The sequence below is a fragment of the Polypterus senegalus genome, chromosome 11, assembly GCF_016835505.1.
Source record: "Polypterus senegalus isolate Bchr_013 chromosome 11, ASM1683550v1, whole genome shotgun sequence".
Classification (NCBI taxonomy): domain Eukaryota; kingdom Metazoa; phylum Chordata; class Cladistia; order Polypteriformes; family Polypteridae; genus Polypterus; species Polypterus senegalus.
Window position 1 is genome coordinate 11,014,119 of NC_053164.1, and position 24,917 is coordinate 11,039,035.

Below are 24,917 nucleotides of genomic sequence, written 5' to 3' on the forward strand. Positions count from 1 at the left end.
GCGTTGTTGTCGAGACTTATGTGACCTAAATGTGAGAAAAATGTTTCCATTGCAGTTTTGCAAATCATTGCTTTGTCAAATCGCCTGAAAAACCACCTCAAACAAGTGTATAAACATTGTTGCGATTTGTGAGATTTTTTGAAATTCACACATTTCCATTACTGGATATTTTGTTTCAATGGAAACACGGCTACTAAGTAAGATTAAACATAAGACTAAACTTGCAAAATAATAAAAGAAAATGTTTAAATCGAATCAATATATATGAAATTGGAAATCTGAACACATTATATTACAATTTACATTTAGTCAGAGTGAGTTCAATTTTACTGGCTTCAGTAACTCAATAATTATTTCAACTCCACAGCCCTGCCTGTGACCTCTCATAGACACCTGTGGCAACCAAGCATTATTGGGACAGTGCTTGGGATTTGTTATAGCAAGTGTCAACTAGAAGAGCAAAGTGCACCATACTCCATTTCATTTAGATGTTCCTGGGTGACATTCATTAGGAGCCACTTCATTATATAATAATTATACCAAATGGCAGGTATGAATTGGCCATTGGGACTGCAGGATCATTTCTTGGCAGGCCACTCTGTCTTTGGGGCTGCGCTGTAAGGTCAAAACTCTAAAACCAAGTGCATTTTTTTTCTGACTGCAGCAATACAATAATTGCTTCTGACTCCACATCCCTGGCCAACACACGCACATGTTCACGCTGACTATCTCTGTAAAACACTCGCAGGGAACATCTGCACCACCACACAGTGACCAAGCGAGCCTGGCGCTAAGCTCAATTGGCACTTCCTAAATGCAAGTGCCTGCAAGGGTAAGATAAAGGAATGCTGTCTTTTGCTGTTGAAAAAGAATGAAATAACAAGTAGGATAACTGAAAAGGTGCAAAGATGCGCAGCTCAGCTTATCAGGAGAAAATGTAAGATAAAGAAGTCCAAAATTGAGCTTCAGCAAAGCACATATGCGATGATGAAAGCATCAGGAGGGATGTGCAAGGTGGGCTAAAACAATCAAAAAAGTAACAAAGGCACAGAAAGGATGAGGGTAATAAATAGGAGAGCTTGTTATTAGGAGATTGCAAGGATCTCCAGATGAAGTAGCTTTCCTTATTAATGCGCCTATGAAATGTTTTCGCCACCCCAATAGATTTTTACATTTTCTTGTAATGCAACCTTGAATCAGGGCAGATTTAATTTGGCTTTTTTCACACTGGTCAACAGAATAAAGACACTGTAATGTCAAAGTGAAAGCGGATCACTGCAAAGTCAACTAAATTGGAGGTTCTCAAATTTTTTTTTAAAGCAGAGGCCACTTAGAAGGGAGGGAAAAAAAAAAATTGGACACCCTCTAACAGGAAACACAAGACAGACAGAAAGATATTTATTATCCCAAAGTGCATACAACTCTTTAAAAAAAAAACATGTCTTTCAGATTATTTAGAATTAGAATTACACAACACCACAAATTTGCATATACAGTCGGCCCTCGTTATCTGTTGGGGATTGGGTCTAGGACCACCCCTGGTCGCAGTTACTAAAATCTGAGGATGCTCAAGTCCTTAAATAACATGGCATAGTATTTACATATAACCTACCACATTCTTCTGACACTCCAAAATACTTCAAATCATCTCTAGATTACTTTTTTTAATGCTTGATACAATGCTAATGCTATGTAAAGCGTTGTTCTGCTGTATTGTTTAGGCAGTAATGACTATAGCAACCCTCATGGCACTTTTCAAAAAATCTAAGATTTTTATTTTCTCATCAACAGATAGCACTTTAATTAAGCTACCTTTCAGCCTTTAAAGGTTTGCTTTGACTGCTTAATTGCTTTTTGTAGACATATTTATTCACAGAAAGAAACACAATGTGGCGTTGAGGTCTTCACAGAACATTACAGCCAGGATTGCCAACTAAATGGCTTTAAAGAATCACATGGCAGTGCCTGCTGCTGTTTGCATGCATGTGTCCGTATCAATAATAACAGTCTCAGCAGTTGAAACTTCAGTATGTACTTTACATTGTACTGATTACCTGCAGGCCGTCTGTGTGTGTCCAAGATGTTTCTACCCTACACCGCTTTTGAATGCACACATACAGATAACCTTAATGAAGTTTAAAGCCAGGTGACTGTGGGCTGGTGGACATACAGTACCTACCTGGAGGGGGTTTAAGGAAGTCTAATTTCAGTTTCATTTTTTACATTTTTTTTGATAGTGATAATTTAGTCTTCTTTGTTTGAGTGTCTTTGTTTTCCAGAATACATGTATGTCTTTTAGGTTTTGTTTAAGAGCTCCGGCACTGTGGGAATTGTTAAGATAGAATATGTTTCTCACCTTGGTGAATGGTTGAGCTCAGAAGCTGAGGTAGGATAGGTTATCAAGAAAGAGCTGGCCATGCTGTCTGGAAAGTCTGTATGTTAGCACTTTTCTGGTTTATTTAATAATAATTGTGTTTTATTCTAATCAGTGCCTTGTGGTGATTGTTTAAAATACATTAAGTGGAAAATAAAAAGACTAACCAGACCGGTAGTACACTAGATAGATAGATAGATAGATAGATAGATAGATATGAAAGGCACTATATAATAGTTTATTTGTTCCACGTGGGAAATTTTTAAGAAGCTCTTTAAATAAATACATAAATAGAGAGATAAGAAAGAAAAGTTTGACTTAGCTGTTACAGTTCCAGTGAGGCATTATGTGTGATATTTAATTAATCAATTTTGCTAGTTTATTTTGCGGCTCCCCTTGCAATGTATCAGGACCCCATTTTAGACATTTCACAAGTATAAAACACAAAATATATCACTCACATTAGTTTTCACCGTTCCCATGTTCAGGTGCATTTAGACAAAAATTAAAGGAAAACCCAGACAAGTAAACGCCATTGAATTAATGATCGGACTTCTAAAACCAGTGGGCTGCACCTGTTAGGTTCTATGAGTGTTGTATTAAAGAAGAGAAGTTTACTTATTTCTTCATAATCATGGTTTGTGTGTGTATGTGTATATATATATATATATATATATATATATATATATATATATATATATATATTGTCACAAGAACGAGACATTGACAGATAAAGAGTTGGGGCAGCCACCCATATTGTGGTATCCTGGCTGCAAAAGTCGTTTTCTTAGTAAAATACAGAGCACTGAAGTGCATACAACCGAGTCCAAAACAAGACTGAGAAACAAAGGAAAAGGGGCAGGTTTTAAAGGGGAGACAGGAAGTGAGGTCATATGGATCTGGCACGTGGTCTTCCACCATTGGCTCATAGCGGAGGTGACATCAGAGGGACTGGAGCTGGTGTGGCCGACTTCCATTGGCTCAGTCCCGGAAGTGATGTCAGGAGATCCAGGTGAAATCCCGGGGATGGTCTACAGGCAAGGGAGAAAAGAGTCAGTGCACTCTGCCACACCCGGCATGCCTCGAACTGCCTTCACTCAAGCCCTTTAGCTGCCTCCCATGCGCGTGTGTGACAAGGCCCCCTTAGCCCAGACCCGGCGGGTCGGGCGACTAACCGAGAGGTCGTGAACCCGAGAAGAGCATCAGCGTTGGCGTGGAGCGCCCGGCGATGAACGAGCGAAAACTTATGCGGCTGCAGGTCAAGAAACCACCGGGTGACCCGCGGATTCGACTCCTTGTGGAGGGCCATCCACTGTAGGGTGCATGGTCCGTGACAAGGGTGAATTCCCGGCCCAACAGGTAGTACCTCAGCTGAGTAATCGCCCATTTAATCGCCAGAGCCTCCCTCTCCACCGCAGCATACCTGGTCTCCGGTCCAACAGTTTCCGGCTCAGGAACATGATGGGGTGCTCCACACCATCGGCGCTTTGGCTCAGCACGGCGCCCAGGCCTGTGTCCGGCGTCCGTCTGGAGGATGAAAGGCAAAGAAAAGTTAGGTGCCATCAAAACAGGTGTGGGCGTAAGGGCCTGCTTTAAGTCACCAAATGCAGCGCCTGTTTTTCAGTCCATGCCACAATGTTGGGGCCCTCTTCTTTGTTAAATCAGTCAAGGCGCGCGCTCTCCAAAACCGGGTACAAACCGGCGGTAGTACCCGGCTAACCCGAGAAAGGCTTGGACCTGCCGCTTGGTTCGCGGACGGGGCCATTTCAGAATGGCATCAATTTTGGAGCACTGTGGCCTTACGGTACCCGACCCACCAGGTAGCCTAAATATTTGGCCTCGCTTAATCCAAGAAGCATTTCCTGGGATTAATCCGAGCCCGCCTCACCAAGTGTCCGTAATACCGCTTGGACATGCTGTAGGTGTTCCTTCCATGTGCTGGAATAGATGACCACGTCATCCAGGTAGGCAGCACTGTATGAGTTATGAGGCGAAGCACTTTGTCCACCAGGCGCTGAAAGGTTGCTGGAGCCCGTGTAACCCAAATGGAAGGACACGATACTGCCAGTGTCCGCTAGGGGTACTAAGCGCGTTTTACCTTCGGAGTCCGTTAAAGGAACCTGCCAGTACCCTTCGTCATGTCAAGTGTGGTCAGGTATTGAGCCTGTCCAAGCCTCTCGAGGAGGTCGCCCCGCGTGGCATTGGATAAGCATCAAATTGGGAGACTTGATTAAGCCGGCGGAAGTCATTGCAGAACCTCCAACTTCCGTCAGGCTTACCGGCGAGCACAATGGGGCTGGACCAGGGACTATAACTTTCCTCAATCACACCTAGCTCCAGCATGCGCGATCTCAAGCTCCACTTCAGCCTTTTTGCCTCGGGAAGGCGATCGGGCGTTCTCGGACAACAACCCGGGCTCTGTCACGATGTTGTGCTCAATCAGAGAGGTCCTTCCGGGGTTCTCACTGACTACCTCCCGAACGGTCCGGATAACTGTTTCCAGCTCCTGCCGCTGTCTGGGACTTAAGTCCGTGCGAAGTTAAGGTCGTGTGTGTGGCGAAGAGTGGCGGGGCTGGCGGAGGAGGGATCGGGGTCCCTGTCCTTCCACGGTTTCAGCAGGTTCACATGATAAACCCGCTCCTTTGGCCGGCGATTGGGTTGACTCACCAAATAGTCGACCAGTCCCTTCCTCTCCTTAACCGTAGGGGCCCTGCCAGTGGGCAAGCAATTTAGAGTGGGAGGTAGGCACTAGGACCATGACCCGATCTCCGGGCGGAACTCCCGAAGAGGCGTGCGCGGTTGTAGTACCGGGCCTGTGCTGCTTGAGCCTCCTCCATGTGACTTTTAAGGACAGGCGAATCTTTCCAAATCTATCGCGTAACTGCGCGATATACTCCAGTATGTTTGTGGAGGGAAGAGCCTCTTCTTCCCAGCCTTCTTTCAAAATATCTAATATGCCCGAGGTTGTCGCCCGTATAGTAGTTCAAAGGGGAGAACCCGTGGAGGCTTGTGGGACTTCCGATAGGCAAAAGGACGAGGGGGAGGAGCTGATCCCAGTTCCTTCCATCCTCGCTGACCACCTTACGCAGCATTTGCTTGAGAGTTTGATTAAACCTCTCTACTAATCCGTCGGTTTGAGGATGATACACGAGGTCTTTAAATGCTTTATTTTCAGTAATCTGGCAGTCTCCTTGAGCGTTTCCGAGGTGAAGGGGTCCCCTGGTCTGTCAAGACTTCTTTGGGGATCCCCACGCCAATACCCTAGTAATTCCGTGCGATGGCTTTAGAGGTAGCTGGCGCAGCGGAACAGCTTCGGGTATCGTGTAGCGTAATCCACGAGGACTAAAATGTACTTGTGTCCTCGGGCTGAGGGCTCCAGGGGTCCCACCAGGTCGACCCCGATTCTGTGGAAGGAGCGTCAATCAGTGGAATAGGAATGAGAGGAGCACGGTCCCTCCTAGGAATTTGTCGCAGTTGACACTCCGGGCAGGAAGCGCCAAAGCGGCGAACCTCCTCATTAATTCCTGGCCAGTAGAAGCGGGCTTGATCCGCTCCAGAGTTTTTGGTGCCCAGGTGGCCACCTAGGAGGTGGGCGTGTGCTAGCTCACAGACCTGCCGCGGAAGGTACGCGCACTAGCAGCAGCCTCGTCTCCTGCCCGTCATGCATTGCTACACGGTAAAGGAGGTCATTATCTAGCACAAAGTAGGGGCCCTGTGGCATCGACTGATTAGTGCGCTGGCCATTGACAAGGACCACTGCATTTTTTACAAACTTCAGGGAGTCATCATTCCATTGCTCCCTTCTAAAAGAAGCGGCGTTTCTTTAAATTGGAACCGCAACACGGAGAGAGGGTCAGCGTCGACCTCAATGGGCGTGGTTTCCTCCGCTCCGCGCGGCGTTGGTGGATGGCGTGTTAGCCGCGGCGGCCGGGAGTTGCCACGTCAGTCAGGGCGACTGCCGTCTCTCTCTGCCGGCTGATTACGGCGTGGAGGCAGCTTGAGGCGGGTTATCTCCGTCCATAACGAGGCCCAAATTAACCCGGGAGTGGTATGTGTCTCACCGCTTTTGATTTTAGACCAGTCCGCCCTAGTATCACCGGGTGTGGAGGATCAGGTAGGACGCTACGGTGAGTTCTGAACTGACCCTCCGTAACTGATGACACAGCGGCGGACCTGTACCAGCGGATGTCTCCGTGGACACAGGTTATACCGGTCTTAAATTTAGCCACTGTTGCGGTTGCACAAAGCGGCGGGCAACAATGAAATGTTGCTGCGGTCGAACAAACCTGTGGTCTTGTGTCCGTTGGCGATCACCACGCCAGTATGTGGGACCGCCAGCGGATTAGCCAGAGCACACCAACCCCTCCTCACCCTCCACCTGCATTCCTCCTTGCCTCCAAGCGGTTTTGCGCCCGCCGCGGACGCCATCTGAGCTCCGGATTGTACAGGGTGGGGCTAGGTCTTGGCATACCCGGCTGAGTTTGACATGAGGGCGGTTCTGCTCCCCAGAGTGTGAGGCCGCCCTCTGCGTCTCCATAAGCTCTATGAGCTCAGACATGTTCTTAAACCGCTGCCCCAAACCGGCTGGGTGAAGCCACGGGAAGCGCTTCCAGGAGCAGATAGCAAGCTACCTGCTCTATTATTTGGTAGGCGTGTTTTCAAATGGCGTAGCCAATGCCCTACCATTGCCCATAAGGACCAGGCTTGTTTGTTGGTTGGCGTCAGGGTCCAACCTCCATTTTTATTTTATTCACCTGCCAGTCTGGGGCACCCCTAGGTGGTAAATGGGGCTTTGGTTTCAGGGAGGCAGGCACTCTCCCCAAGAGAGCATACTGAGTCCCTTTGCCTCCCCCTCCAGGGCAGCCCAATTCTGTGAGCCCCACCCGCACACTCCTGGCCACTCCAGATGGCTAGTTATGAGTGCGGGGCGGAGCCCGCACCGGTCACGCCGAACCACGGGCACCCTCCCGCCTGAATACTCGGCCCGATGCGCTCCCACCTGGGTATATTGCAGGTCCTGTCCCCTTCTCCTCGGGACTTCTCCATCCTGCCGACTACGCCACTGTCACAAGAGCGAGACATTGACAGATAAAGAGTTGGGGCAGCCACCCGTATATTGTGGTATCCTGGCTGCAAAAGTCGTTTTCTTTTAAAATACAGAGCACTGAAGTGCACACAACCGAGTCCAAAACAAGACTGAGAAACAAAGGAAAAGGGGCAGGTTTTAAAGGGGAGACAGGAAGTGAGGTCGTATGGATCCACGTGGTCTTCCACCATTGGCTCGTAGCGGAGGTGACATCAGAGGGACTGGAGCTGGTGTGGCCGACTTCCATTGGCTCAGTCCCGGAAGTGATGTCAGGAGATCCAGGTGAAATCCCCCGGGGATGGTCTACAGGCAAGGGAGAAAAGAGTCAGTGCACTCTGCCACACCCGGCATGCCTCGAACTGCCTTCACTCAAGCCCTTTAGCTGCCTCCCATGCGCGTGTGTGACAATATATATATATATATATGTGTGTGTGTGTATATATATATATATATATATATATATATATATATATATATATATATATATATATATATACACACACACAGTAATCCCTCCTCGATCGCGGGGGGTTGCATTCCAGAACCCCCCGCGATAGATGATAATCCGTGAAGTAGAAACCATATGTTTGTGTAGTTATTTTTAGATATTTAAGCCCTTATAAACTCTCCCACACTGTTAACATTATTAGAGCCCTTTAGACATTAAATAACACCCTTTAGTCAAAAGTTTAAATTGTGCTCCATGACAAGACTGAGATGACAGTTCTTTCTCACAATTAAAAGAATGCAAATATATCTTCCTCTTCAAAGAATGCGTGTCAGGAGCAGAGAATGTCAGAGAGAGAGAAAAGCAAACAATCAAAAAATCAATACGTGCTTTTAAGTATGCCGAAGCACCGCGATAAAGTGGCATTTTGTAGAGGAGCGTCCGTATCCTCTAGGCAAACAGCCCCTCTGCTCACACCCCCTCCGTCAAGCAGAGAGAGTGAGAGAGACAGAGAAAAGCAAACAATCAAGCACCGCGCGGGAAGCATATTGTTTATCATTGAGGAGTTTTAGTTAATACGTAATACGTGCTCTGATTGGGTAGCTTCTAAGCCATCCGCCAATAAGCGTCCCTTGTATGAAATCAACTGGGCAAACAAACTGAGGAAGCATGTACCATAAATTAAAAGACCCATTGTCCACAGAAATCCGTGAACCAGCGAAAAATCTGTGATATATATTTAGATATGCTTACATTTAAAATCCGCGATGGAGTGAAGCCGTGAAAGCCGAAGAGCGATATAGCGAGGGATCACTGTATTTATATATTTTTTTCCCCATGCATGAGCAGATGTTAACCACATTTTCCTCTGCAATTACTGCAGTAGACTGGCTAAGAATAACCTATTCCACTGTCACGGAAATTGAATTATACATTGTACAAAAAAACATTTTCATGTGATCTGACAGTAGGGGGCGCTATCGCTCCCTTGAACCCTCAGGTACCACGCCAAACACCAGGTAAAAGTACAATAATTCTTCTTTTTATTATAATAATTTTGTGCACCAAGCACCCTCCACTCCAGACTACTCATTAATAACCAAATAACAGTAATCAATTCTCCAATTCCCAGACACTTAGCCACCCTTTCTCCCAGCTCAGCTCAGCGTCTGCGACTTCCCATGGTCCTTTTATATCTCCTGACCCGGAAGTGAATCCACCCTACAGTCCATGAGATTCCTTATCACTTCCGGGTCGGATACAAAGTCTTTTTCTTCACCCGGAAGTACGTCGTTCCTACTGTTCACGTGATCAGGACGTACTTCCGGGTTATAGGGCACATAGCATTCCCCAAGCCTCCCTATAGCGGCTCCTGGTGGCCTCCATGGTATCCAGCAGGGCTGTCCATAAAAACTACTAGTCCATGAGGCTCTGCTGGAATTCGGGGAATTTCCATGCCGCTGGGAGGGCTCCATCTGGCGGCTTGGAGGTGTGGTCCGGAATATATAGCCAGCCATCCTTCACAGTGCACACAAATATTAATACCTGTTTGCATGGCCCCATAAAGTGATAGTTTTCAAGGTCAGTGGCACTAATGAAGAGGATGAATCACACTGCATGACAGATGCAGTCAAAATATAGAACCTTTTTATTGAACAAGTTTTGCAAACAACTTAAACTAAAATTTTGACAACATATTTTCAACCATCCAAAGAGGCATTTAGACTTAGTAAAATTTCCAGAGGTGCTTGTCAAAAGTTGTATTGCACTGAACATGTCTTAGTAAAGGAAAAATAGTAAATATTTTTTGTAAACCAACTACACTTTCTGTTAATGTTAACAATCTCTGTCTACTGACACGTTAAAGTGACTTTTTAAACAACTTTACCATCATTAAACTGCATAATATTTAAACTAATAAATAATAACAGTAAAATAAATAATAGTGCAAATTCCAGTAATAATACTATTACTTCAAGACTTCAAGCCCAGGTGTATTACACAGTATTCAAAAAATAAAAATAAAATAAAACAAGTGCAACTTGGTGATGACATCTATACCAACTGAACCATCATTTAGGCAAATTGTATTAATATGGACCTTGCTTCAAGCTAAATAATGAAACTTGCATTTCTAATGCTATTTGTGGTATTGCCCTATGGAATCGTATTAGGACAACGGTGAAGAAAAAAAAAAATATGGACCCAAGTAAGAAAAAAAACTGTACAGTATGTCGAGAATAACATCATTTCCACTTTATTCTCGACATTTCCACTTTAATCTCGACATAAGTGTCAAGATTAAAGTCGACATTTCCACTTTATTCTCGCCATTTATGTCGAAATTAAAGTCAACATTTCCACTTTATTCTCATAGTTTATTTTATAATTAAAGTAGAATGTCGTAAACTAAACTTCACCCTAAAATCAATGTTTAATTTACTAGATTTTCTCAAACCGCGTCATAAGTTAATGTAGCACATTAAATGCTTTGTGTTAAGTGTTCCCCAACCCAGTTTTTAATCGCTCCGCGTTTCCTAAACTGACTTCCTCCACACTAAGAGGAGGTGCTGGCAGCGATCACCGCAGAGAGTACATTCACTTCATGATATTCCTGCTCTCTGAATTTAGAATGCTAAGATAAATACTTCATATCATTTTCAGGATGAAATGCATTAAAGCAGGTATTAAACATGCATGGTAGTGTCGTGGTAGTGCTGCTCCCTCGCAGTAAGGGGTCTCCAGGTGTGCGTTCAGTGTAGAGAACTTTATGGTAGATGTGACGAGGCTCCAAAAAATTGGATGTATGAATGGGTATTGCACAGGTTTAACTTAAATATTGTGTAAATGTTGGGTCATCCCACTAGGAGCTCTTCATAGGATTAAAATGATATCAGGAATTAAAAAATCCTGTTATATCCCCACTGAGTGCATATATACATTTCTCAAAAATTCAGTATTCTAATTTATAAATGCCAACCCATCCTTGTTATGAGCAGCTTAGACCAAATGAAAAGGAGGGAAAAAAGTTATTATCTGCACTTGTGTTGTGATAATAGCTCCGCTTGCAAGCCCTCATGCACTAAATGTACAGTAATCTGCAGGGTATTAAACTGACTTTGCCCAAAGCGGATTACTTTAATCATATGGTGAAAGAAGCATGTCATACAGCTAGCTTTGAGCAATACAGTAAAATTAAATTAAAAATAATAATTTGGAAAATTAGACTTTGTTTGAGCTGTGTTTGTGAAATGCTCTTCTTTTTCTTTGCCTTATTGTGTAGCAGAAGTAGATGTGTGACCCCTGCACCTTTACTTCCTTTCTTTGCCCCTAGACCATGAAGACATAGTCTTGCATCTTGAATAGGACAACAACAACATTTATTTATATAGGACATTTTCATACAAAAAGTAGCTCAAAGTGCTTTACATAATGAAGAATAGAAAAGTAAAAGACACAATAAGAAAATAAAACAAGTCAACATTAATTAACATAGAATAAGAGTAAGGTCCAATGGCCAGGGAGGACAGAAAAAACAAAAAAAACTCCAGGACGGCTAGAGAAAAAAATAAAATCTGTAGGATTCCAGACCATGAGACCACCCAGTCCCCTCTGGGCACGACAAAACTTTCAAATTTAATTTTCTTATTTTTATTTTAAGTTGAATTTGAATGTGTTCCCCATTTTTGTATGAGCAGTAGTAATGCTACTGTGGCTAGCGTTGGTCTCACAGAGCCAGTATCCTTGCTTTGATTCCCAGAATCCCTAGAATATTGCCCATGTGAAGTTTTCACATTAATTCTTTTCCATACGTGGGTTTTCCTCCTACTTCCACAAAGGCAGGTCTGCCACGTGACGCGGGGTAAGGTGACATGGCAGTTGCCACTTGCGGCATTTTGGTAGGGGGCAGCATTTTCATGAAGCAATATTTCTTACGATTGCGAAATGATAATGTAAAAAAGGTGAGAGTTGGTAATGGAGCTTAATTCACTATTTTGTATAGCAACTCTTCACAGAGTGCAGGTGCATAATGCTGTGACAAGTTCTCGGATGGAAAAAAAAAATGCAAGCTTACATAATGAGAACATAGACACAAAGCAGTTTGAAACTGATTAACATAAGTGGAGCCCATAAACTATCTGTCCGGTAATTAATTGTTTAGGTTGTGATGCCTGTAACTATGAGCTCCTCTCCATGCTGGAACATCTAGTAGTTCATAACTGACGATGGACTAGGACAGGTCTGGACACAGCAACAACAGGGATTAATACTGCATTCCATTTGAACAGGGAAGAGAAAGCCCCTAGTTGGAATTTTTGACTGGAATGCCCCCACAAGCTGAATTCCCTGCTTAGAAAAGTGGTGTGCTCTGCAAAGTCAGAGTTTGTCCAACTTCAGATAATTAATCCAAAATGATATGGAGTTCTGCTGTAATCTCCTTCACACCAGTGCCACCACCAAGAATTGTTTGTAGCCTGTTCAACAGTCAGCAGCTCAAGTGAACTCCTAATACATATTACCCCCTGGTGGTGGGGTGCCATCCATTTGCTATGTCTCTGTTATTTCAAAAGATGGCACATCGTAGACATTTTTATTAATCAAATGCATTAGAGTTGTTTTTACAATTGATGGCACACCACAAATATTAACACTGCTTTGTGAATCCTATACCAAAGGGCATATAACAGAGATATATGCTTTGCATTTGCCATTCCAACAGATGTCGCATCACATACATTAACACTGCTTTTACAAATCCTGTACCAAATGGCATATAACAAAGACCTATGCTTTGCATTGTTCATTCCAAATGATGGCACATCACAAATATTAGCACTTCTTTTATGAGTCCCATACCAAGTGGCAGATAAAAAGAGTCATATGCATTGCATTGTTCAATCCAACAGATGGAACACCACAAATATTTGTGGCATTAAAATGCTTTGCGTTTGTCTTTCCAAACAGATGGCACATCACAAGCATTAATGCTGCTTTTACAAATCCTATACCAAATGGCATGTTATTCCAACAGATGGCACATCACAAACATGAACATTGCTTTCATGAATCTCATACCAAATGGCATATTAGAGAGACAAAGGCATTGCTGGGTGTAGTACAACCGTTAACGCCAAGGTCCACGTTGATTATTTTCATTGCAGCCAGTCTTAGACAGGTAGCACATCTAGTAAATATTGTCTGTGGGTCTGTCCCACCCAGTTGCTATGTCTCTGTTATTCCAACAAATGGCACATCGCAATCATGTGTAGAAAGATAATGTGTTGCATTTGTCATTCCAACAGTTGGCTCATCACAAACATTAATACTGCTTATATGAGTCCCATACCAAATGGGATATTACATAGACATGTGCATTGCATGGTACACTGCAAATGTTGACTTGGAGGACTAGGTTAATCACTTGGATTTCATCCCATCTTGAACAGTACTTAGTTACTTAATACTTCTGATATATCTGATTAACCAACAAAACTACCACTGAGGCCCACTGACTTTCCCAGGAGAAACCTGCTAGCAGAGCTAGTTATCCAATAATACCAACATTGGTTTTGTGAAATTCAAGTGCTGTTCACCTTTCACTATAGAATTTTATAAATATGTCCATCATTCATGTTTTGCTTTTGAGCCTTTGGTTGTATATTACACCTTCATCAAATCAATCAATCAAAAATCAGTCAAATCCACCATCATGTGCCCACAGCTAAACAGCACACCCACCCTGGATTGCCAGCCTGACACTGTCTTGTTCTTAAACTGGATGCTGCAGAATCCTTCTGTTCTTCCCAGAAGCTCCCTCCTTGTTCCAAACAGCAGCAATCCCTGCCAGGCTGTATGCGCCTGGCCGTCTTGTCGCTCAGCAGCAGGGCGCTGTGGGTAATTAACGTTATGAAGCGCAGGCTCTGAAAGCTTTTCTACCGATTGATTGCAAGAAGAAAAATCAATAAGTCCTGATCTGTGGACCATCTTCTTCATTTCCTTCTGCAGCTTGCCGCCCTGGCGTAGCTTACGTCATGAAAACGAGCGGCAGCTGGCTGCTCGTGGGGGCTTGCAGATCCTGACTCCTGCAGGGCCAATTTGCAAGCATTTGGAAAAGCAAGAACTGCTCAGATTACAAATGAGTGAGGCACATTAGTCTTCATTGATCAGCAAACAAATAAGGTTACTAATAAGTGACTCGCGCAAAGAAGTCTACCCGGCTGTCTTCTGGGAACTGTCCGCCCCTCGCGTGCTGTTGATTGTGCTTTTTTCCTCGATGGGCTCTCCTTCCCACCCCCCATTTGAGTTGACCTCACTGTCTGCAGGTCTGAATGTAGGAATTTTTGTGTGATGTGTTGTGACTTAAGGGGGGGGTCAGGTGTTCTGAGGGGGAACGCAGAAAGACTAGCATGTATTGTCCAAGTTTACAAGTACAAGTCGCCCAGACTTGAATAGCTGCAAAACAAGAACAAAAGTAGTGTGAGAGGATGAAATCAGCGAATGGACAGACGCAGATTATGAGCTACAGTGAATTCAGAAAGGACTTGGACACCTTCACTTTCTGCCCACTTTACTGTGTTGATTGTAAGTGGATACATTTTCCATTTCTGCCCATCAATCTACACTTGGTAACTCCTAATGACAACGTGAAGACATTTTTTTTTTTTAGAAAGCTTTGCAAATTTATGAAAAATTTCAAACTGAAATGTCTCCTTCCTAGAAGTATTCAGACCTTTTGCTGTGGCACTCCAAATGATGCTCAGGTGTCTACTGCTTTGCTTTAATTCTTCTTGAGATGTTTCTAGAAGCTTATTTGTGGTAAATTGAACTGACTGGACATCGTTCAGAAAGGAACTCATGTTACTTGTGTGCAGAACGTCCACAATTCACACTGTTTGTCAAGGCAAAAACCCCAGACCATGAGGTCCAAGGAGCTCTCTGTAGACCTTCATGATCAAGTTGTGGTGAGGTATACATAGATCAGAGCAAGGGAATCGAACCATTTCTAAAGCTTTGAGTGTTCCAGGAGCACAGTGACTTCAATAATTTGAAAAATGGAAAAAGTTTGGAACTACCAGGACTCATCCTAGAGTTGGCCTTCCCGCAAAACTGAGCAACCGAGCTACAAAGGCCTTGCCTCAGGTATTTTACCAAGAACCCAATGGTCATTCTAACAGGGCTTCAGGAGTCCTCTGCTGAGATAGGAGAATCTGTTGGACTGACAACCATCTCAGCAGCGCTCCTTCAATTACGGGTTTATAGTAGAGTGGCTAGACGGTAACCACTCTTGACTATAAAGCATTCTGACGGTTTGAAGAACTCTTGAGAGAATAAGGATAAAGATAATCTGGTCTGATGATGGAAACATTGAACTCTTTGGGAAGAACGCGACCAGGCACTGCTCATTACCTGCCTAATACCATCCCTATGGTGAAGCGTGGTGGTGGCAGCTGTATATTGTGGGATGCAGGAACAGGGAGACTGGTCAGAATTAAGGGAAGGATGAATGCAGCCAAATACAGAGAGGTCCTTGAAGCAAGTCTGCTCCATAGCGCCTGCCATCTCAGACTGGCGCAACAGTTCAACTTTCAGCATGACAACGACCCAAAAGCATTCAGACAAGACAACGCTGGAGTGACTTCAGGACAAGTCTATGACTGACCAGCCAGACCCTAAGACTTAAACTCCACAGAATGTGGAGAGACCAGAAAATGGCAGATGACAGACACTTCTCATCCAGCCTAACAGGGATAGACAGGATCGGCCAGCAAGAATGAGAGAAACTTCCCACAACCAGGTGTGCAAAAGTTTGTAGAGACTTACCCAACAAAATGTGACCCTTGAATTACTGCCAAAGGGGCTTCCACAAAGTACTGGATTAAGGGTGTGAGGGATTTGATTTTTAATGACTTTGCAGACCTTTCTGAATTCTTCAGTGTATGTTGATGTGTACAAATGACAGGTTTCTCCATTTAAAAACAAACCTACAACTAAATAAACTCTGCAGAAAATTAAGAAGTCTGAATGCTTTCAGAATCCACTGTTGGTTGCTTATTTCTTTATTTCTCCATTTACTTAATTCAGTGGCTCCATGTGCAGCATGAAATGCAGCTTGAAATGAAAACTGTCATTTTTCACCCATGAAAGCTGAGAGGGTGGGCTCCAGTGAGTACTGCGTTTTGATTGGTGAATCGTCGGTTGACACTTTTCATGTCCATGGTGCACAGTGTAGGAGAGCAAAATCAAAGTTGGCCAAAATCACTGCGTGAAACAGCTACTTATATTCAAGGAGCCTCGAGTTTATCATCGTCTCAAGAGTCTGCTAAAAATGTGAACAATTCACCAATCAAAACACAGTATCCTCTCCCATTTGAGTGGAGTACCGTTCTGTCATGACTCACGCAATAGTGTTGTGCTTTAACACCGGAGCTACAATAAATAAAATCAAATAGCACCAAAATGCTGTCATAAGTGATCTTACTACAGTATTAAAATTGTTATTAATGTACAGGGAGATTCACTCGAAAGAGGTCCCAAATATTCTGTAATAACTCTCACTATGACAAAGCAATTTGTACGAAACAACATGCAATGTGCTCCTCAGTTTATGGAGCTTTGAACAAGCCGGGATGCCCCTGTGTCGGAGTGATGAGGTAGGCGCCAGACAGCCATCACAACGTTTCACCTCCGTTGACAACTTCTGGGTGCATCCCGCCTGTACCCCTTCACTCAATCACTCGACTTCTCATCAGGATGGAGGTGTACGGTATTGAGCAGTGTGTCTTCATGGTGCTAATCTATTGGGTCACCAATTCGTTTAAGTGATGTCAGAATCAACTGGATGATTGTGAGTTAGCGGAAGGTTACTTCCAGCAAGAGGAAGCAACTTGTCACACATCGGCAAGGAGCATGGCCATAATTGAGTTCTTCTTCGGTAACAGGGTGATTTCAAAATGGCTTTGGCCACCACGGTCGCCAGATCGTACACCACCAGACTTCTTCCTTTGGGGGTCTTCGTAAAGGAAAAATCTATCGGAACAAGCCTCGCACTGGAAAACGGAAACGTGAAATTGCTGCTATCCCCCCATACGCAACCCGAGACGATTGCCGATATGTTTAGGAACATGGAGCACCGAGTCGAAATGTGTCTGGCAGAAAACAAAAACCACTTCCAGCATCGTGTGTAATGCAATTGATTAAATACTGTTCATCAAGGTATAGAGCGTATTTTTTTTTTTTTTTTGGTTCAGATTGCTTCATCCTATCAGGAGTTACAGCAGAATATTTGGGGCCTCTTTCGAGTGAATATTATTCTTATTGTATTTCAGTAATTATTAAATCATGTAATGTATGTTTCAAGCTAATTTTAGGTCAGTTTACAGTGGGTTCAGTCAGGTCAGGTGTTCAGTATACCTGACATCATATCGTGTTGAAAATTGACACAAAGGCACGGCTCTGCATGCTATTGGCACGCGCTGTATTTTTGCCTTGTGCTACACACGGAATGCAGTGATGCAGGCACAGCACTTTATATCCAAAGTCACCGCAGAGAAAATGACATCAAGACACAGTGGCACACCCCCGCCCCCTTAATTTAAGTCAACAGACTTAATGACGAAATCGACTAAGGATGCTTTGGTCGGACCCATATGCCATCCTTAAGTGAGACAAGACAGTACATTATAAAGCATTATTAGAGACAAGACAAAGAGTTGTGGAGTCACCACAACTACCCAGTTTAATGATGAGTTGGAAAAGACCCTGCAGAACGGGATCCAAAGTGAAATAAGCGGACCATTGTTAGAAAAATGATGCAACTCATACAGACGTAAGTTCTGACACTGGATAGGAAGTGTCGTCACTGCGACTTGTGTGATTGTTCCTGGTCATGTGTGTGGGCAAAAAAGGGAAAAGTCAATTGCGCCCTCTTTTGATTGGGAGTATGTATGATATTTTCAGCAGAGTCCTGTAAATACCCCCTAATCACACATGCCTGACCACAGTTAAGGGATGCCCTTCTGTAATGATCTGTCATTTGACTGTAGGTGGTCTTTTCTGTCAGCTGAACAGACCTTAGCCTAACTGGAGTTTTGTTTATCGACCCCATCTTCTGTAAATTCTGGACACTGTAGTAAGTGACAGTCCCAGGAGGACAGCTGTTTGATTTGCCAGCAGTCATCCCATTGTCTGTGTCACTTAGGTTAGGGTTCTTGCCTCTTCCAGTGTTTGGCTTCACCATAACTAAACCTGTTGACCGTGTCTGCATGCTGTGTTGATTGAGCTGTTGCCACCTGATAGGCTCTTTGGAGAAGTAGGCAGATTTTCATTAATTGGAATATGTCTGGTGACCTTGATTAACAGCTAATATTTCCACCCGAGATTTCTGCTGTAGCGCTCAGACCTCACTTGTTCAGTGGTCTCACCAGGCTGAAAGTGGTATTGATCTCGGAGCTCACAGTGCCCCAGGAAAACAAGTCAGCAAGGCGTACAAGCAGAGACATCTAGAGTACATTGAGTTGGCCACATATGTTATGCAGCAATAGGTGGAAGGTGCTGCTTAGCACATGTAGAGGTTAACTGTAGGGAAACCGACGGCTAAAGGATGCTGGGAGTCCGATACCAGGACCAGCATTAAACTATAAACCAGCTCGCAGAGAAAGCTAAGCCAAGCAGTCAGTGGTTTTGAATGAAGATGAGTGATGGTTGCTAAGATGTCAGGGTGAACTGTTCAGCCCTCTTGAAATGTAGTGGGCTTTAAACACCTTAAGAAAGGGGGTTGGCCCCCCGATGACCACTGGGAAGCATGTTAAAATCCACCTCAATTCCACATGCTATGACTTGAATTAGGAGCTGCTGATTTAAGGGATTGAAACGTCTACTCTTATGTAGTGATGTGATGTTGCCTTATATGCTTTGAACACTTGAACAGGTGGCCACTGAGGGTTTATGGGTATGATATATGTTTACTGGCTTCTATATATGCTGTAAAATGTGTGCTTTATATGTTTACAGATACATGTTTGAAATGTTAATGTTACTAAAGCGTTGTTATCAATTTTCTGCTTCCAGGTATAAACACAGAAGGACTTTATAGAGTCAGTGGGAACAAGGCAGAGATGGAGAGCATGCAAAGGCAGTTTGATCAAGGTAAGAGATTCTGTCATCTTCTGCCTTCCAGCACACCGATTCCTCCTGCACGTTGCAGGCATCAGACAGCAGTGCTGCAGTTTGATGAGGGACTCTGATGTTGGGAGTTTTTACTAATCCCTGCAGGGTTGGTGTATACGATGATTTCTCTTCTTGAGCTTTCACATGTCACCCTGCAGATATTTCCAAATTCCCAGATGGAGGCTTTAGAAAGTTCATGTTCCATTAAATCTATTTCTGAAGCATTTGAGGGTTTATGAAAAATTAATTTCAATCTGGAAATGCAAACGTTTTAGCAAGGAACAGCTAGCATATTGACTTAAATCTTCCCCCACGTAATCTCTTTTCCATCATATGTCAGGCTATTTTGACTTTCCCAATCATTTGCTTTACTGTCACATTATTTTCTTTTTCAATAGTTCATTCCAGTGGCTGAAAGCAAAGGAAATCAGAAGACATTTTCATCCATAGACAAACTGCACAGCTCAGCCTAATTGCTGTTTCTGTCGTCTTTGAATCGGTTGTCCCTAGTCGGTCTCTCTGGGGGGCTGCTGCAGTGACGAGCAGTTTCCAGTCTCTTAATAAGTGGCTGTTGTGGCTCTTAAGCTGATGTCACACGTCACAGCTTATAGTTGTAGGGAATGTCAGACTTAGCAACTGCAGTTGTTAATTTTGTCATTGGACTAGAAATCGCAGGGTACATCAGATTAGATGAATACGTGACGACTTTTCAGCACAGTTTCACGTTTCAGAAGAAGTGCAAGCTTCCCTCCTTTTTTGACAGCCAATATAGCATTGTGGTGTCCGTGTGAAGGCTTTTTAGGTTCAGTGTGTTCAGATGCATTCTAGACACTCATGTTCTTTAGTTCTTGTAACTCTATTCTATGCATTAAACTTAAGGCTGAGTACTCATTGATTGTCGGATCTCATGCACTCACAGTCAACTTCAACGACTTAAGATAAAATCAAACCGGGGCCGATATGCCAAATTCATTATCAACAGCTGAATCATTTTGGAGGTATAGCACGGTTTTGGTTTTGTGCCCCCAATTACAAACCCATTTCCTAATAGAACTTTTCAGAAGCCTGATTTCAAGTTACAGTAAACTCATTGGCCACTTTATTAGGTACACCTCTTCGACTGCTTGTTAACACAAATATTTAATTGGCAAGTTATATGGCAGCAGCTCAACGCATTTAGGCGTGCAGATATTGTCAAGTCGGCCTGCTGAAGTTCAAACCGAACATCAGAATGCGGAAGATGCCGTGATTGAAGTGACTTTGAATGTGGCATGGTTGTTTGTGCCAGACGGGCTGGTCTGAGTACTTCAGGAACTGCTGATTTACTGGGATTTTCACGCACAACCATTCCTAGGATTTACAGAAAATGGCCCAAAAAAGGGAAAATATCTAGTGTGTCGCACTTCTGTGGGTGAAAATGCCTTGTTGATGCCAGGAGTCAGAGGAGAATGGTCATACTGGTTTAAGCTGATAGAAGGGCAAAAAAAAAAAAAACTCAAATAAGCACTCATTACAAGCGAGATGTGCAGAAGAGCATCTCTGAAGATACAACACATCAAACCTTGAAGCAGATGGGCATACAGCACTGGGTGTCACTGAGAACCAGCACCTGAAGAGACAGTTTGCATGGGTTCACAAGAATTGGACAATAGAAGATTGGAAAAATGTTGCCTGGTCTGATGAGTCTCGATTTCTGCCGCAAAATTTGGATAGTTGGGTCAGAATTTGGCATCAACATCATTAAATCATAGATCCATCCTGCCTTGTATCAATGGTGGTGTGTGGGATACTTTCTAGGCACACTTTGGGCCCCGGAGTACCAACTGAAAAATAAAAATGTTAATACATGTGTTCACGGCCTTTCATCTCTGAGCTAAACTTTTTGAAAGGCAGTATATAAAATGTATTACATAATTTGCTCCCAGTCTTAACCTTTGTGTCTGCAGGACAGAGTCTCATCTTTGACCTGATGTTTGTCTTCCATCTTGTCCTCACATAGATCACAATCTGGACTTGGCTGAGAAGGACTTCACAGTGAACGCCGTGGCGGGTGCCATGAAGAGCTTCTTTTCGGAACTACCTGATCCCCTGGTGCCATACGCCATGCAGGTGGAGCTGGTGGAGGCGCACAGTACGTACACACATTTTTCACTTTTTTCTTTTTAACATGCACTACTAGTCAGAGAAGTGTTTTCTGTCCTCATGCTGCCATATTTTCTTGCAGACCAAGTAATGAGTAGTGTGTGATTTATAACTAATATGTTCATAATTTTTATTTTATTCAGTGAAACCATAGCTTTCAGGTGCTCAGTATGGTCATATACCTGCAGTTTTAGGGATGCTTGCTACACTTTATGCATTTTATTTAAGAAGATAAGAAATTTGACAAACAACAGGAGACTATTCAGTCCATCAAGCTCATTTGTGTAATAGCTAAGCTGACCCAATATCTCATCCAGGTCCTTCTTAAAGATTGTCAGAGTTTCTACTTTAACTCCATGTCTCAGTAGTTTGTTTCAGATTCCCACAACTCTTTGTATAAAGAAGTGCTTCCTGGCTTCAGCCTTTAATGCACCTCCTCAAACTTTCCACCAATGTGCGCAAGTATGTGATTCATCCTTAAGCTGAAAGAGTGTTGCTGGTTCTCCCTTTATCAATGCCTTCGAGGAATTTGAAAACTTGGATTAGGTCCCTATGCAATCTCGTCTCTGCCTATTTAATTCTCTGAGTCTTTCACAGTAGGACATGTCCTTACGTCCCATGATGCACTTGGTTGCTCTCCTCTGCACAGCTTCAAGTGCTGCTGTGTCTTTCTTGCAGTGTGGTGACTAGAACTCCACACAATACTGCAGATGGCCTCATAAATGCATGATATTGCCTAAGCATAACGTCCGTAGATTTATATTTAACAATTTTTATGATATAACCTAACAATTTATTTGCCTTTTCAATCGCTTCTGCACATTGATTAGGTGATGAAAATGTTTGTTAACATAAACCCCTAAACCTTGCTCAGGATTTGCTTCCTGTAGGTCAATGTCTCCTATCTTGTATTTATATTTGATGTTCCAAGGAACACAAAAGGCATAAAGATGTCGCCTAAGATCCGTAAGGCAGTCCTTTGCAAAGTCAGAAAGCAGAAGGTCAAAAAATCCAATCATTCACAATAAGTACAAGGCACCAGAAGAACACACAACTCACAAAAACAAACTCCCCAGCTCATTCAAAATGAACCTCAGGAAACTATGGGAGACCCTCTGCGTTTGTAATTTTTTAATTTAATTAAACCATAGCTTTCAGGTGAGGTGAATTAGAGGTCTTAGACTTTCCCAGCAGAGTGCCTTTGCAAACTTTAAATGAGCTAAAATGGCCAGCAGGGCTCGCCAGGACATTGAAACAGTCGGCAAAGACTGTCATAATCATATTACATTATTGTTATTATTAGTTATCTTTTTTTCCCTTATCTGTTGTTTGCTGTCAGCTGCTATTTTATCATACATATTTATTATTTTTGCATCTGTCAGTTGCTCAAGATGGTCAATTGCCTGCAGTTTTAAGGTGTTTTATTTAAGAAGATAAGAGTTTGACAAACAACAGGAGACCATTGAGTCCATCAATCTCATTTGTTTAGTTAATGGCTAAGCTCTCTCATATCTCATCCAGATCCTCCTTAAAGGTTGTCAAGGTTTTTGGTTCAGCTCCATGTCTCAGTAGTTTGTGAAAAGAAGTGCTTCCTGACTACAGTCCTAAATGCACTTCCATTTCCACCGGTGTCATCAAGTACAGGATTCACCATTTAGTGGAACGAGTCCTGCTGGATCTTCTTTATCAATGCCTTTGAAGATCTGGAAGACCTGGATTAGGTTCCCATGCAGCCTTCTGTGCACGAGACTAAACCGGTTTCATTCTCTGAGTCTGTCACATTAGGACCTGCCCTTAAGCCCTGAGATGTACATAATTGTTCTTCCTTTACAGAGTTTCAAATGTTGAAATCAGACAATTACAAATTACATGCATATATGACCCTGTTTGTCTATCTTTACAGAAATCAATGACCGGGAGCAGAAACTCCATACGCTCAAGGACGTCCTGAGGAAATTTCCCAAGGAGAACTACGATGTCTTTAAATATGTAATCACCCACTTAAACAAGTAAGTATTGAGGTGCACTTTGGGAAGTTGGTGGTGTGGAATGTGTTTGGGAACTGAGGACTCTGTGTCCTGCTTCTGCCTCTTTGAGCACTCCATCTCAGTGTGCTGCACAGAAAAGTGAAGCAACGGTAAACTACGCACCAAAATGTTGAATTTCCAGTTTGTCTAAAGCTGGTGGGACTTTACATGATTTCTAGTCGGAGAGGATATCAAACTTGACAACTTCAGTGGCAGTCATCTGAGGATGTCATATTACATAACAACTGGTAACAACTCCGTCACAACTTTCCAGCCCAGTTTCACATTTTGAAAGTGTTGTGCACACGCACTCCTTTTTCTTACAACCATTAAATAATGTTCTCCTTGACTACACCAATGGTGTATGAATGCCTTAAGGCGTTGAGTTCGGCCCTTTTTTTTTTTTTCTTTTTTCCGTTCTGTCATGGATCATAAAACACAAGATATCAGACAGACAAACTTCTCTTCTGTTTACAAGGTCTAAAATATTTGCTTTCCTTATTCCTCCTAGTGACTTAAGACAAAATCAAAGCAGTGAGTCGTAGACTGGTCTGAATGAATTGGTGGAGGTATCAGACTACATGATATACACTGCTTCCAATTTGCTAAGATTATTTAAATAAAGTATTCAACTGAAAACTGCTGGAAAGGTCATGTAATGTGGCAGGGCCTTATTTGGGGGTTTGCATTGCAGTGTCCAGGTTGTAAAGTCTGAAGTTCACAACCCTGCTGTCAGATATTGTGAGTGAAAATGTGTATGGCATCTTTTCCTTAGCTTGCACATGTTCACGCTCACCCATCCTAAATGACATCTTCCAACATTTTTCTTCCGCAGAGTTGGCCAGAACAGCAAAGTCAACCTGATGACCAGCGATAACCTGTCCATTTGCTTTTGGCCGACGCTTATGAGGCCGGACTTCACGACCATGGATGCCCTGACGGCTACGCGCACCTACCAGACAATCATTGAGCTCTTCATTCAGCAGTGCCCGTTCTTCTTCTACAATCAGCCCATCACAGACGCATCGGGGTTCCTACCCGGCTCCCCCACCACTCTGGTGTCCGGCCCCAGCTATCCTTCTCCTTCTTCGTCCACTTCCACCGCGGTCGTCCCTTTCAGCCCAGGCCTCTCATGCCAGCCTTCCCAGCAGTCTCCACCTCACTCACCACCCCCCACCCCTCAGTCTCCTCTGCAACCCTTCCTGACCTCTTTGCAGCCCCAGCCAGCAGAACAACAGACGCTGTGAAAGATGACTTGGTAGAGGGGGTAAGAATTTAACACGTGGAATTGCGAGTGAGCCACACGAAGAAAATTAAACGGAATGAGAATCCATCCTTGGAAAGAAAAAAAAAAAAACCCAAGAATTAAAAGTTGCGCTGACCCATTTGCTTTTTTTAACTTCATTTTTTGGTTATTGTCGTAATGGCAATGGTGGCAGCGATGGGATATCACTTTTGTGATTTTTTGTTGACACTGAGCTCTGCTCGCCCTGCTTGTCCCTCTTGGCCACCCTATGGACTGCTGCTTGAACATTTTTTTTCAGGACCACGGAAGCATTTGGTCACCTGGGGAGGTTGGGTAAGGCCCTGAGCCCATCTGAAGTGCCCCCCAGCACCCCTTTTGTCATGCTGAGGTGAAGAGCATTGTGGGTATAGCATTCTGACATTTGTGAC

At 43.5% G+C, this 24,917-nt stretch overlaps 1 protein-coding gene across 1 annotated transcript in view; it reads left to right on the top strand.

Moving 5' to 3' along the window:
• Positions 1 to 24,600, top strand: part of arhgap35a (Rho GTPase activating protein 35a) — a 237,210-nt gene extending 212,610 nt beyond the window's left edge. Inside the window, exons 5-8 of the mRNA XM_039768047.1 lie at positions 18,976 to 19,053; positions 21,074 to 21,205; positions 23,120 to 23,225; positions 24,079 to 24,600. Coding sequence (XP_039623981.1) covers positions 18,976 to 19,053; positions 21,074 to 21,205; positions 23,120 to 23,225; positions 24,079 to 24,490 — 728 coding nt within the window. The 3' untranslated portion in view covers positions 24,491 to 24,600. The remainder of the gene's footprint in view (positions 1 to 18,975; positions 19,054 to 21,073; positions 21,206 to 23,119; positions 23,226 to 24,078) is intronic.
• The last annotated feature ends 317 nt before the right edge of the window (positions 24,601 to 24,917 follow it).